Source organism: Anabrus simplex, chromosome 3 (genome assembly GCF_040414725.1).
Source record: "Anabrus simplex isolate iqAnaSimp1 chromosome 3, ASM4041472v1, whole genome shotgun sequence".
Lineage (NCBI taxonomy): Eukaryota > Metazoa > Arthropoda > Insecta > Orthoptera > Tettigoniidae > Anabrus > Anabrus simplex.
Window position 1 is genome coordinate 494,672,633 of NC_090267.1, and position 14,723 is coordinate 494,687,355.

Here is a 14,723-nt window from a genome sequence, read left to right on the forward strand (position 1 = left end):
GTCATTCGTTGGGGCATGGACATTTATCAATGTGTATGTTTTATTCTCTACTTTAACTGTTAGGAGTGCCATTCTTGGGGAGGTCGAAGAAAAAGCTTCAATTGAATCTAATATGCTGTTATGGACCAAGAATCCTACTCCAAATTGAGGAACATTCTTCATCACTCTTTTCCCTGGAGGACCTTTGTAAAGGCGATATCCTCCTGATTCTAATGGGTCCTGATCTGTATTGCGCAATTCTTGAAGAGCTGTTATTACTATCTTATGCTGGTCCAATACATCTGTTAAATGTTTTAACTTTCCAACTTTCATAATTGAATTGATATTTAATGTTGCAAAAAATGAAAATTGTCCTGGTTTATTGAATTTCAGTCTTTTCTTAACCGGATGTGTCTGCATGTCATCTGTTGGGCTTCCAGGCGCTCCGACTCGCCTTGATCTTCTACGTGACACCCCACCATATCTGAGTGGTGTCTTTGTTTGGACCTGCTGATTTTGTATATCCAAACCGGTGGATTTATTCGTGAGAAGACTAATCATATTTGGCTGATTATCTGATCAATGATCAATGTTTCTGACTGTAGTCAGGGTTTACCATTCCAGATGTGATCTGGAAGGATGATTAATGAAATATGGATTGATGAATGATGAATTTGTGGAGTGGAAAAAAATGGAAGGGATCCGACACTTCGAAAAATGAAGATATCGGCCATAGGAAGACAAGGGCCACGAAGGGCGTGAAAATGAAAGACTCCCTAGCCCTCGCAAACCTAATAGCGTAGGGGTCGGAAAAGAACAAGAGTTGACCAAAAGAGGTCAGATAGGATAGATGAAAGTGAGGTGCCTGGCACAAGTAAGTGGAAGCAATACCAGGACTCAGCTAAGGGCCCCGTGGTCGCCAACCCACACTCCAAAGTTCAGAGCCCGTGGGGCCCCTTTTAGTCACCTCTTACGACAGGCAGGGGATACCATGGGAGTTTTTTAGGATTATTATTTCCTTATATTTTCATAAGTTCCAGCCACTTAGTACTAACACTTGCATTAGCACTACCTTTATGATTGTCTTTCATATTATATGGGTGAATTAATCATACAACTCATATATTTGCTCATATAGTCCCTCAAGGAACACCACCAGTCCTCATACCTTTTATAGTTTGTACTGAAACTATTAGAAACATTATTCGCCCAGGAATGTTAGCTGTTCGTGTAGCCGCTAATATAATTGCAGGCCACCTTCTTTTAACTCTTCTAGGGAATACTGGGCCTTCTTTGATACTCTCAACACTCTCTATTCTACTTATTGCTGAAATACTTTTAATAACATTAGAATCAGCAGTAGTTATTATTCAATCATATGTTTTTGCTATTTTAATAATAATAATGTTATTTGCTTTACGTCCCACTAACTACTTTTTAAGGTCTTCGGAGACACCGAGGTGCCAGAATTTAGTCCCGCAGGAGTTCTTTTACGTGCCAGTAAATCTACCGACAAGGGGCTGTCGTATTTGAGCACTTTCAAATACCACTGGACTGAGCCAGGATCGAACCTGCCAAGTTGGGGTTAGAAGGCCAGCGCCTTAACCGTCTGAGCCACTCAGCCCGGCTTTTGGCTGTTTTAGCCACCCTTTATTCTAGAGAAGTAAATTATAGTAACACATTCAAATCATCCGTATCATCTAGTTAACCCAAGACCTTGACCTTTAACTGGTGCTATTGGAGCAACAGCAACTACCATAGGAATAATTAAGTGATTTCACCAATATGATAATTCCCTTTTGTTTTTAGGATTAGCTTTAATTACTCTAACTGTAATTCAATGGTGACGTGATATCACACGGGAGGGAACATATCAAGGCCTCCATACCGTGCCAGTAAGTAAAGGATTACGATGGGGTATAATTTTATTTATTATCTCTGAAGTATTTTTCTTTATCTCCTTCTTCTGGGCTTTTTTTCATAGAAGCCTTTCATCCAGTATTGCCTGGTGGCAATTATCGTTAAGGCATTGAAGTCTAAACGGTCAGACACCATGGTTAACCGGTACAAGTCCCGTTGGTCGAAAAAATTTCCACCATCAGAATGTTGGCCGGCAGGGTAGGGGAGGTGGTGGTATACAATTGCTAATCACTAGATTGCGTGCCAAAAGCCTGGATTAAATTCCAAACCTCTCCGCAGGGGGTGATTAGTCTGTCGGATAGCTACGTTAAGACTTGAGCAGACCCCTTGGTGCTATTCGACAGGAGTAGGCTATGTGCTGGCACCGGGTTTCACCCTCTCCCTTCCTACAACCATATATCATGTCAATCATTTCATCTCAATAACTCCTCTGATGAGGTTGATGTCAGGAAAGGCATCCGGTCATAAAAACTTGCCACGAAAGATTCAACTCATCTCATACCCGATCCCATAGAGGAACGGGACAAGGGTTGGACAAACAACAACATATAAAGTATGTAGGAGGCAACAATCTCCCCAGTATCCTTGTTTTGATTTGGATACATTCATTTTAAATGGCAGCAGTTGAGTGTTGTGAAAGGTAGAAGTCCTCGTGAAATTTCTTGTTGTTTCATGAGTCAAAAACACCAGCATGTGAATGGGAAAATAAATCACGTTTTATCATTGGGTTTCCCAAGAATGAATTTTGTGAAAGGAACCTGCAATGAAATAAACACCGAACTGTTGTATGTAGTGGAAAGAAATCTATATATCCTAAGTGCGATACCTATACTATTCTTTACTTATTCTTTCTTTCTCGTTTGACCTTCTTGCTGGTGTGTTACAAGATGAGTGACTGCTTTCTCTTGTGTGAGGTTTGATTCTAACGGAGGTGGAATGGGCAGAGTCAGGAGGCAGAGTCATGTTAAAATGCCTGTTGCCTGTAAGTGTTGACTAGGTGGAAGTGTCCAAAACAAAGTTAAAGTTACTACTCTAGTTCATTTTAAATGACTTGCAAAATATAATTGCAAAATATAACTTATCAATGTATTATTTTTTTAGTGTGATGCAAACATTCAAATAGTACAAATGAACTTTCTGAATTTTGTATAGGCCTATATATTGCTCAATGTATTGATAATTCATTCATACGACTTGTAAGATAGGATTTTTTAATAATTCATTTTTATGTTCCAGTTGATCACTATCAAGAGTAATACTAACAGTTAAATAGTACCAAAGAACTATCTAAAATTTATATATATATATAACTTAAGATTGATGATTCAATTCTGGTTTTCATATTTTTATCCTTTTAAAACATTTTTAAAAAATAACTTCAATGTGCACAACTATTTTGTATATTCAATGTAAATTATGCTTTTTGTAGCTGAAGATCATATAGGGCCTAGACCAAAACATGTAATACATATATGACTCATTCTTAATTTAGAGTTAAATTATTAAAATTTTGAAAAACATGAATTTATTAATTGTGATGAGTGGTCAGCATGACAAATCCTCTCGCCTATTATTCTTGGCTTTCTATATCACAACTGTGATCTCACCATCAGATTGTAACCACTTAGGCTGAGTGGACCTCAAACAAGTCCTCAGATCCAGGTAAAAATCCCTGACCTGGCCAGGAATTGAAGCTGGGCCCAGTAATCACGTACGCTGAGTGGACCTCGAACAAGCCCTCAGATCCAAGTAAAAATCCCTGACAGGCTGGGAATCGAACCCTGGACAATTGGGCGAGAGGCAGGCATACTACCCTCAAACCACAGAGCCGGCCATTATCCGAAAATAAAATACAGAAAGTAAATTCGTCTTTATCTTACCACCCAGAAGTTAGGTTGACAACAGTTGTCCTTCCACGTCTTCCATATTGCATGAGAAGTCTCTGTTTGTAAGGATTCTTCCTTAAAGCCCATTGAAAGTGCAAACCGTGTTGCCTGATCTCCCACCAGCATTGAATGGTCAGTGTAATCCATTACATGGCGAGCAACAGATATGGCACTCTTCACTCTGCGCAAAGCTCCCACTGCACCCATGTTCATGGTTTCCCTAATTTGAAAAAATAACATTCTGGATTGATTAACCCCTTAGGTAAAAATCTTAAGATAAATATTGGTAGAAAAATTTCCAGGCTTATTATTGCTGAAATGTAATATTCAAACATGTTATGTTTCATGTTTCATAGATCTAGAGAGAACATACAATAGAGTACCAAGGGAAAGTATGTTAGCTGTATGGAGGGATTATAGGTAGATTATAACAGGTAAACGAAGGCATTTATGTTGACAATTCGGATACAGTGAGATGGTGATGGTGATTGTAATTTTAAGAGGAAATACACCTTGCCATAGAAAGAACTGATTGTAGAATGAGTTCTTGATTCAAAGTAGTCATCGGGGTTAGACAAGACCGTAATCCTTCCCCTGTGTTGTTCACAGTAGAGAAGTACCATTTACTGAAAGTGAAGTTGCTCACGTCTGTAGGTTTTAACCTAATATTACCCTTCACATGCTCCCTGAGTGGTGCTAAGCGAGCAACAGCGATCAGGCTGCCAGACTATCCTAGTGATCTCCTGGCTATTTTACATGAAAATGAAATATCATTCAAACGGTTCTTTTCAGAACTAACAGGCAAAGACTTTCAGGCCTACACTTAAAGTCCTTCATCTAAATATAGAAGGCATAAGCAAATCCAAATGTCAATACTTGTCAAGAATCCTACGAGATGGAAAAATTGATGTGGTTGGCATTCAGGAAACACATGTTGCGGATGAACATCAATTACAAATGAGAGGGCTAATATTGGGATATGATATCGTAGGTGCAACATATCACCATGCATATGGTACAGCTACGTATGTCCGTAGTACTATTGAAAATGCCTCATTGCTCGCAGCTAGCTCAAAAGACGACATACATACAGTTGTCATCAAAGTTGGAGATGTCACCATCATAAACATCTACAAGCCTCCACCTTCACCATGGCCCTCCCAGATGCTTCAGGTACAGGACCATCCAGCCATCTATGTGGGTGACTTCAACAGTCACCATGAAGAATGGAAATATAGTGCCACTGATTTTAATGGAGAAACTCTCATGAACTGGGCCAAGGAACATAATATTCATCTTGTATTTGATGCAAAAGATAGAGGAACATTTAGATCTGGTGTATGGAAACAGGTATACAACCCAGACCTATGTTTTGTTTCCAGTGATCAGAATAATCAACCTCTGCCCACATCACGGAAAGTACTTCAAGATTTCCCACATAGTCAACATCGACCTATAAGTCTTGAGGTTGGAATGCAAATACCCCTGGTAACTTCTTATCCTCGTCAACGATGGAACTTCAGGAAAGCAGATTGGAAAGCGTTCTCGTGTGACCTTGATAAATATGTTAGATGGATACCACCAACAAGTAACAATTATGAGAGATTTGTGGGTGCTGTAATTGCCACAGCAAAAAAATTCATTCCTAGAGGCTATAGGAAGGAATATATTCCTGGCTGGACTGATGCAACTGAAAAGTTATACAAAGAATTCCTTGCCAGTGGTGAACAAGAAATCGGGGATGAACTGCTTCATAATCTAGATAATGCTCGAAGAGAAAGATGGACTGAAACTGTCAACATCTATGAATTTCAGAGAATCGAGCAGAAAGGCATGGTCATTGTTACGGAAGCTTGGTGGGGCCACTTCCATCTTTCGTAAAAGTTCTGCAGTCACTCCAAACAAAATTGCAGCTCATATAGTTGATATGTCTAGATCACTGAGACAGAAATCATACAACAAACATCAAAAAACAATCAACCAGTCTTAAGTCCACAAGCCCCCCTGATTTGGAATACACTAGACCATTTAGTGTGCAAGATATTGAGGCAGCTTTAAAAGACATAAAAACTGGTAAAGCACCGGGATTTGATGGGATTCATCCAGAGTTTCTAATTAATTGTGGAGCAAATATGAAATTATGGTTATCTAGGTCTCTAACCTACATTCTTAGAACAGGTAATCTACCTCGCTTATTTAAAATGAGTAAGATTGCAATCCTCAAGCCAGAAAAGCCTAATGATGCACCAGAGAGCTATAGACCAATAGCGTTGCTTAGTGTTTGCTATAAATTACTTGAAAGGCTAATCTTGAATAGAATTGCTACAAAAGTGTTGGAAACGATCCCTATTGAACAAGCAGGATTCAGGCCACAAAGAAGCTGTGCTGACCAAGTCTTGTCACTAACTACCTTCATTGAAGCAGGATTCCAGCAAGGACTAAAGACTTCAGTAGCATTTATTGACTTAAAGGCAGCTTACGACACAGTTTGGAGAGAAGGTATAATCAGCAAACTCCTTAAAGTGATTCCATGTAGGAGTCTGGCTCATCTTATAAATAACATGCTGAGTGACATAACATTTTGTGTAGTCATGAGGGATGAAATCAGTAAACCCAGCAAACAATATAATGGACTCCCGCAAGGGTCAGTGCTTGCCCCACTCTTGTTCAGAGATATACCATCCACAAGTTCCAGGAAATTTGGATATGCAGATGACTGGGCTCTTGCCACTAAAGACCTATGCTTTGAGCAGACAGAAGAAATGTTGACAAAAGATCTCTCTGTTTTAGGAAAATACTTTCAAAAATGAAGACTTCAACCAAGTATGAATAAAACAGAAGTTTCTTGTTTTCATCTGAACAACCGAATGGCTTCAAGGGACCTCAAAATATACTTCGAAAACACTCTCCTCTGCCACAATAGACACCCCAAATATCTAGGTGTTACACTCGACAGAACACTGTCATTCCAAGAACATCTGAGAAAGAGTGCTACCAAGATTCAGACATGTAACAACATAATTCGAAAACTGTGTAGTTCTTTTTGGGGTGCAAGTGCAACTACTCTATGCTGCTCAGCTCTAAGTCTAGTTTACTCTACTGCGGAGTATTGTACTGCCTGGATGAACAGTCCTCATGTGAAGAGAATAGATATTAAGTTAAATGACACAATGAGAATGATCACGGGCATGATCAGATCAACTCCAATTCAATGGCTGCCCGTACTAAGCCATATTCCTCCATCCCACCTCCGTAGATGCACTGCTCTGATGAATGAATACAATATGATCCATAATAATCAAAGATTGCCCATTCATGAGGATATCCCCTACCTACATATAGACAGACTTAAGTCAAGACGTTCACCCATCCGTACGGCGGAGAACCTTATAGCCAGTCATTTCAATCTGACTGAGAGATGGTCTAATAAATGGAGACAATTTGCTTCAGCAGAATCCTTATATATGCTGTGCATTACACAGAAGGTACCTGGCTTTGAACAACCTTGGAAAGAATGGTCCAAGTTAAACCGGATCCGGACTAACCATGGTGTGTGTGCAGATCTGCTGTATAAATGGAGGAAAAAATCATCATCCTGCTGCGGCTGTGGTGCTGAGAGGCAAACTGTGAAGCACATCATACAAGAATGCCCACTTAGATGTTTCAATGGAGAAACGAGTGAATTTTTCCTGGCGACGCCACAGGCGATTACCTATGTAAATAATGTAGATGTGTGTTGTGTGTGTTTGAGTCATCAGTCCATAGACTGGTTTGATGCAGCCCTCCATGCCACCCAATCCTGTGCTAACCTTTTCATTTCTACGTAACTATTGCACCCTACATCTGCTCTAATCTGTTTGTCATATTCATACCTTGGTCTACCCCTACCGTTCTTACCACCTACACTTCCTTCAAAAACCAACTGAACAAGTCCTGGGTGTCTTAAGATGTGTCCTGTCATTCTATCTCTTCTTCTCGTCAAATTTAGCCAAATCGATCTCGTCTCACCAATTCGATTCAGTATCTCTTCATTCGTGATTCGATCTATCCATCTCACCTTCAGCATTCTTCTGTAACACCACATTTCAAAAGCTTCTATTCTCTTTCTTTCTGAGCTAGTTATCGTCCATGTTTCACTTCCATACAATGCCACGCTCCACACGAAAGTCTTCAAAAACATCTTTCTAATTCCGATATCAATGTTTGAAGTGAGCAAATTTCTCTTCTTAAGAAAGCTCTTCATTGCTTGTGCTAGTCTGCATTTTATGTCCTCCTTACTTCTGCCATCGTTAGTTACTTTATTACCCAAGTAACAATATTCATCTACTTCCTTTAAGACTTTGTTTCCTAATCTAATATTTCCTACATCACCTGCCTTCGTTCGACTGCACTCCATTACTTTTGTTTTGGACTTATTTATTTTCATCTTGTATTCCTTACCCAAGACTTCATCCATACCATTCAGCAACTTCTCGAGATCTTCTGCAGTCTCAGATAAAATAACAATATCATCGGCAAATCTCAAGGTTTTGATTTCCTCTCCTTGAACTGTGATTCCCTTTCCAAATTTCTCTTTGATTTCCTTTACCGCCTGTTCTATGTAAACATTGAAAAGGAGAGGGGACAAACTGCAGCCTTGCCTCACTCCTTTCTGGATTGCTGCTTCTTTTTCAAAGCCCTCGATTCTTATCACTGCAGACTGATTTTTATACAGGTTGTAGATAATTCTTCGTTCTCGGTATCTGATCCCTATCATCCTCAGAATCATAAATAGCTTGTTCCAATCAACATTATCGAATGCCTTTTCTAGATCTACGAATGCCATGTACGTGGGCTTGTCCTTCTTGATTCGATCCTCTAAGATCAGACGTAAAGTCAGGATTGCTTCACGTGTTCCTACATTTCTCCTGAAGCCAAATTGATCTTCTCCCAACTCAGCTTCAACTTGTTTTTCCATTCTTCTGTAAATAATACGTGTTAAAATTTTGCAGGCATGAGATACTAAACTAATGGTGCGGTAGTTTTCACACCTGTCAGCACCGGCTTTCTTGGGAATAGGTATGACAACATTCTGCCGAAAATCGGACGGGACTTCTCCTGTCTCATACATCCTGCACACTAAATGAAATAACTTTACCATGCTGGTTTCTCGTAAGGCAGTCAGTAGTTCAGAGGGAATATCATCAATTCCAGGTGCCTTGTTCCAATTTAGGTCACTCACAGCTCTGTCAAACTCCGACCTCAAAATTGGGTCTCCCATTTCATCAGCATCAACAGCCTCTTCTTGTTCCAGAACGAAATTATCTACATCGTTACCTTGATACAACTGTTGGATATGCTCCTGCCATCTTTCTGCTTTGTCTTCTTTCCCTAGAAGTGGCTTTCCATCTGAGCTCTTAATATTCATGCACCTAGATTTCCTTTCTCCAAAGGTTTCCTTGATTTTCCTGTATGCAGCATCTACCTTTCCCAAGACCATACAGTCTTCGACATACTTGCACTTCTCCTTCAGCCATTCTTCCTCAGCTACCTTGCACTTTCTATCCACTTGATTCTTTAATCGCCTGTATTCTTTTCTGCCCTCATCATTTCTAGCATTCTTGTATTTTCGTCGTTCATCAATCAGGTCTAGTATCTCCTGAGTTATCCACTGATTCTTAGTTGATCTTTTCTTCCTTCCTAACATTTCTTCAGTCGGCCTACTGACTTCATTTTTCATGACTCTCCACTCTTCCTCTATTGTGTTTCCTTCAGCCTTTTCATTTAGTCCTTGTGCAACATGTTCCTTGAAACAATCTCTCACACACTTTTCTTTCAACTTGTCAACTTGCATTCTTTCCTTTCTTCAATTTCTTCAACTTCAGATGGCATTTCATGACCAACAAGTTGTGGTCAGAGTCCACGTCTGCTCCTGGGAAAGTTTTGCAATCCAACACCTGGTTTCTGAATCTCTGTCTAATCATAATGAAGTCTATTTGATACCTTCCAGTGTCTCCAGGTCTCGTCCACGTATACAGCCGTCGTTTGTGGTGTTTAAACCAAGTATTGGCAAGGACTAGATTATGATCAGTGCAGAATTCAACCAGCCGACTTCCTCTTTCGTTCCTTTGTCCCAATCCGAATTCTCCTACTGTACTACCTTCTCTTCCTTGGCCTACCACTGCATTCCAGTCTCCCATCACAATTAGATTCTCGTCACCTTTTACATATTGAATTAAATCTTCTATCTCCTCATATATTCTTTCGATTTCTTCATCATCCGCTGAACTAGTAGGCATATAGACCTGCACTATTGTGGTGGGCATTGGTTTGGTGTCTATCTTGGCGACAATAATTCTTTCACTATGCTGGTCGTAGTAGCTTATCCGCTGCCCTATTTTCTTATTCATTATTAAACCAACTCCTGCATTTCCCCTGTTTGATTTCGTGTTGATAATTCGGTAGTCGCCTGACCAAAAATCCTGTTCTTCCTGCCAACGTACTTCACTTATACCAACTACATCTAACTTTAGCCTATCCATCTCCCTTTTCAGATTCTCTAACCTACCACAACGATTCAAACTTCTAACATTCCACGCTCCGACTCGCAGAATGTCAGTATCCTTCTTCCTGATGATCGCCCCCTCTCGTGTAGTCCCCACCCGGAGATCCGAATGGGGGACTAGTTTACCTCCGGAATATTTTACCCGGGAGGAAGCCATCATCAGTACATCATTCATACAGAGGGAGCTGCATGTCCTCGGGACGTAGTTACGGCTGTAGTTTCCCGTTGCTTTCAGGCGTGTACCAGTATCAACACAGCTAAGCCATGTTGAGTATTATTACAAGGCCGTATCAGTCAATCATCTAGACTGCCGCCCTTGCAACTACCGAAAGGCTGCTACCCCCCTTTCGATGAACCATTCGTTAGTCTGGTCTCTCAACAGATACCCATCCGATATGGTTGCACCTGCGGCTCGGCTATCTGCATCATTGGGACACACAAGCCTCCCCACCGCGGCAAGGTCACATGGTTCGCAGAGGAGGATAATGTAGATATAAACCTGAAATTTATTGCACTGTTCATGTATATGCCATACGATAGATAAATAAATAAATAAATAATAAATACAGTCATCCGCCCTGAAGCTTTATATGCTTCAGAATGTTTAACATTCAACAGGAAGGGACACATGGAAAAACTTGAAATCCAGGAAAGAAAGATAATGAGGAAGATACTGGGGCCACTCAAGGAAGGGGACAGTTATAAAAGACGGCCTAACCAAGAGCTCTACAAGTACTGTGAAAGAATAACGAGTGTAGCAAGGAAGAGACGCCTAGCATTCTATGGGCACGTCTACAGGATGCATCCTACCAGGTTGACCAACCGGATTCTCAGCTACTGGCAAAATAGGAAGACCAAGTCACCATGGTTGATGGAAGTGAATAAAGATCTACAGGAACTGGGAGTAACAGAAGGAATCTTAAAGGATCGTACAGCACTCAGGAAGATGCTTAAACATAAGAAGTTCCAGGACAGATTACCAACAAAGAAGACTGGCGCCCTTTGGACGAAGGAGAGGAAGGAGCAACACAGCCTGAGGATGCGCAACTACTGGGCAAACATCAAAGCCCATTCCAAAATGCAATAGTTGAATGTCGTGGTCCTTAGCTGGCCTATACGAAACAAGAAGAAGAAGAAATACTGAAAGTATAAGAAATAGCAGGGAGGGATTCACTTAGAGAAATGGGTAGGTTTTGACGTTGGCTGATGACTGGTCTTAATGGCAGACTGTGTTGAAAGCCTGCAATCTAAGAATTTTTACAATTGGCTTTACGTCGCACCGACGCAGATAGGTCTTATGGCAATGTTGGGATAGGAAAGTGCTAGGAGTTGGAAGGAAGTGGATGTGGCCTTAATGAAGGTACAGCCCCAAAATTTGCCTGGTGTGAAAATGGGAAACCACGGAAAACCATCTTCAGGGCTACTGACAGTGGGGTTTGAACCCCGTATCTCCCAGATGCAAGCTCACAGGTGTGCGCCCCTAACCACATGGCCAACTCGCCCGGCAATATACAATATTATATGTTTACTAAATTCTAACATCGTACATGTTTCGAGAACAGATAGGAACCAAATATGGTCAAGTTCATTAATACTTTCTCTAGAAGCTCGAAGGAGGCAAAGGCACCATTAGCGGTCAACTTCGTGTGTAATGCAATGGATTTCTACCACACCACAGTTCTTCATATCTTCCTTGAGTTTCTCATTAGCAACCAGCACCGGATCTCGCTGGAAAATAATATCACAGATCTGGTTTCGAGTTTTGTGCTTTTCCACTTTGCCAAAGTTGCTATATTTTAGCAGCACCTCCACTTGTGATACGCTAAGGATCTTAAGGTACATACAAACAATTCTCATCTTCTAAATTCCATGAGTTCACTATAAACTCCTTAAAAATGCTTGGAGAACGTAATGCTCTTCACAAACTTGAAGTCGTCCATGTCAGTCCTGGTAGCAAGCAACCAAGAATTTGAGAAAATCAGATTCCATTCTCTTCTGCTGTTCTCGTTCCCAAGGGATAGCACCTCTTAGGGAATACAAAAATAAAGGCTTGGGCAGCAGACTACCCTAGACAGATATGATTAGTTTGGCCATTTCACCAGATATTCTCCCAAATATTTTCATGCAGATTAAAGCATTATTAACCTCCAAGAGAATAAGAGAACAAGCTTATGAAATTGCAAGGACATTTTACGTGCATACTAGCACAAATATACTGTACACAAAATGCCCAGAGATTGCTATGTTCTACCAATTAAATAAAAGTAGGCTAAATTAAGGAATACCTAAAGCAAACAATGAAAATACTCCTTGCAAGTATAATTGGATAGACTTTCCCATAGTGGACTCCCATACTAACAATAGTTTGATTAGTGATTCAGTGTGAGAGGTAAAGATAAGTGAAAATGTTGGAAAAGTGAAAGATAGCACCAAACTATCATTAGACGATAACACACCTCATCATTCCTAAATACTGGACATGTACAGAGTTTAGGCTGTTAAGTAAACATACTCTAAGAATAAAAGAATCTTACCCATCCATGATCATGGCATCTAAAGTAGTTTCTCCACTTTCATCTGGACTGCCTCCATAACCTACAGTACCATCACACTGTAGCTTTTCACAAGTAGTACAACCTGCCTCTATAGCATCCACCGCTGATTTATTCCTCAGATAAACCGTTTCCCAAGCTATAATAATTATATTTTGAAGAGAAATACGGTAAAAGTTTTAAAACATAGTTCAATACACAGACCATAAGGCTAATACAGTCATGTTATAAATCAATTTGCACAATGTTATAAATATAATAAAAAGAAACGAAATATTTACCTTTTTCAGTTGCTTCAGTAAAAGCCCACGTGTTTAAGACTACAGGAAACATGTCACACGTTCTGTAACCAGCATCTACCACGAAATAACTATTTGCAGAACCATATAATACCATAAATAAGAGATATTTGGTCATCATTTCTTGGGCTTGGACTGCACCGAAACAACTATTTTAAACGGGAAATTTATTTACATGAATGATACTGAAGAAATTCCGATAAATAACACAAAGGCTCAACCTGTCGTGTTCTAAATATACTTTCCCGATTTACGGCTCACTTCAATGGACTTTGAACTCAAATGTGCCATCTACAGTACTATTCCATCAATAGATCAATTTAGTTGTATTCCTGACCCCCTACCTTATTCTGGAAAAGCATGTTACTTAAGTGTAAGCGATTGCAAAATGGTATTAAAGTGAGGTTAACTCTAAAAAATGAATTTCGATCAAAAGCGATAAGCCACCAATACAAGAGGTAATAAAACATTGTATTGAAAGACTTACAAGTCATCGAGCTCTAATCAAACGCAATAAACTGTAAAATGCATAAGGCATGATGTTAAATGAGAAAAGAAATCCATGTGTCAAGTTTATTCATCAAGTGAATGCTCGGCTAGGTTTACCAAAGTTTACGCTATGAGAGCAGCGGAAATGTCATGACGTTATTTTTATCATGCTATTGATAAAGAGCCGTTTTTCTTCTTCTCCTTTATAATTTAATGGGCTTCGCCGATAGCGGTTTACACAGTAACTGGTCTTACCAAACACCAACTATGGCTGTATTTGCTATGGAAGAGACTTTAAAACAAAGAGCCATTAATGATGCGGAAAATACAACACTTTTAAACAGTAAATCCTAGAGGGAGAAGAACGGCCAATTCTACATAACAACCCAAATCCATGATAGTACAGTTATACAGAGGTCGTTGGTTACGTTGGGTGGATGATTTTGCGGGAAACAGCCATGTTGATGGACGTACGTGTCTCTTCAACAATATCATGTATAGCATAACAATACAAATCATAACAGGGAGGTTAGCAAGTATAACAGTCTTGTACAAGGGGAAGGTTATGCAAACAGCCTGGATTCATACAGAGAAGTGGCACTCGAGAAAACAATGGCAAACATCCCAAGCAACATAAAATTGCCTGTTATCTGGAATGCAGTGTTTCTGATCCTTAACTTTTTCTTCATTTTCAACTTAGTGTTTTACCCGTAGGTGCGGATTGACGAATGCCATTTTAAACTATTAGATGCAACTTCATTGTCTCACCACCATTGTATTGGTCTTCCACATGGGCACTTACCATCAACGGTAAAGTTGTATGCATTACAAGTGACGATACCATTTGCTGCTCGGATAATAAGGCTGTAGCATCTCAGGTGTCTTATGGCAATTATGGGATAGGAATGGGCTAGGAGTAGGAAGAAAGCGACCGTGGCCTCATTTAAGGTACAGCCCCAGCATTTACCTGGACTGAAAATGGGAAACCAAGGAAAACCATCTTCAGGGCTTCCGACAGTGGGGTTTGAACCCACTATCTCCCAAATGCAAGCTG

At 40.1% G+C, this 14,723-nt stretch overlaps 1 protein-coding gene across 2 annotated transcripts in view; it reads right to left on the reverse strand.

The window, feature by feature from the left end:
• Nucleotides 1-13,971, reverse strand: part of LOC136866563 (N(4)-(Beta-N-acetylglucosaminyl)-L-asparaginase) — a 111,178-nt gene extending 97,207 nt beyond the window's left edge. The window contains exons 1-3 of one of the 2 annotated variants that reach the window (XM_067143648.2): nt 13,163-13,971; nt 12,864-13,020; nt 3,780-4,005 (exon numbers count right to left, since the gene is read on the reverse strand). In XM_067143648.2, the coding sequence (XP_066999749.1) occupies nt 3,780-4,005; nt 12,864-13,020; nt 13,163-13,301 (522 nt within the window). In that variant the 5' untranslated portion in view covers nt 13,302-13,971. The remainder of the gene's footprint in view (nt 1-3,779; nt 4,006-12,863; nt 13,021-13,162) is intronic. The other variant, XM_067143647.2, reaches the window with a different exon arrangement.
• Between the last annotated feature and the right edge of the window lie 752 nt (nt 13,972-14,723).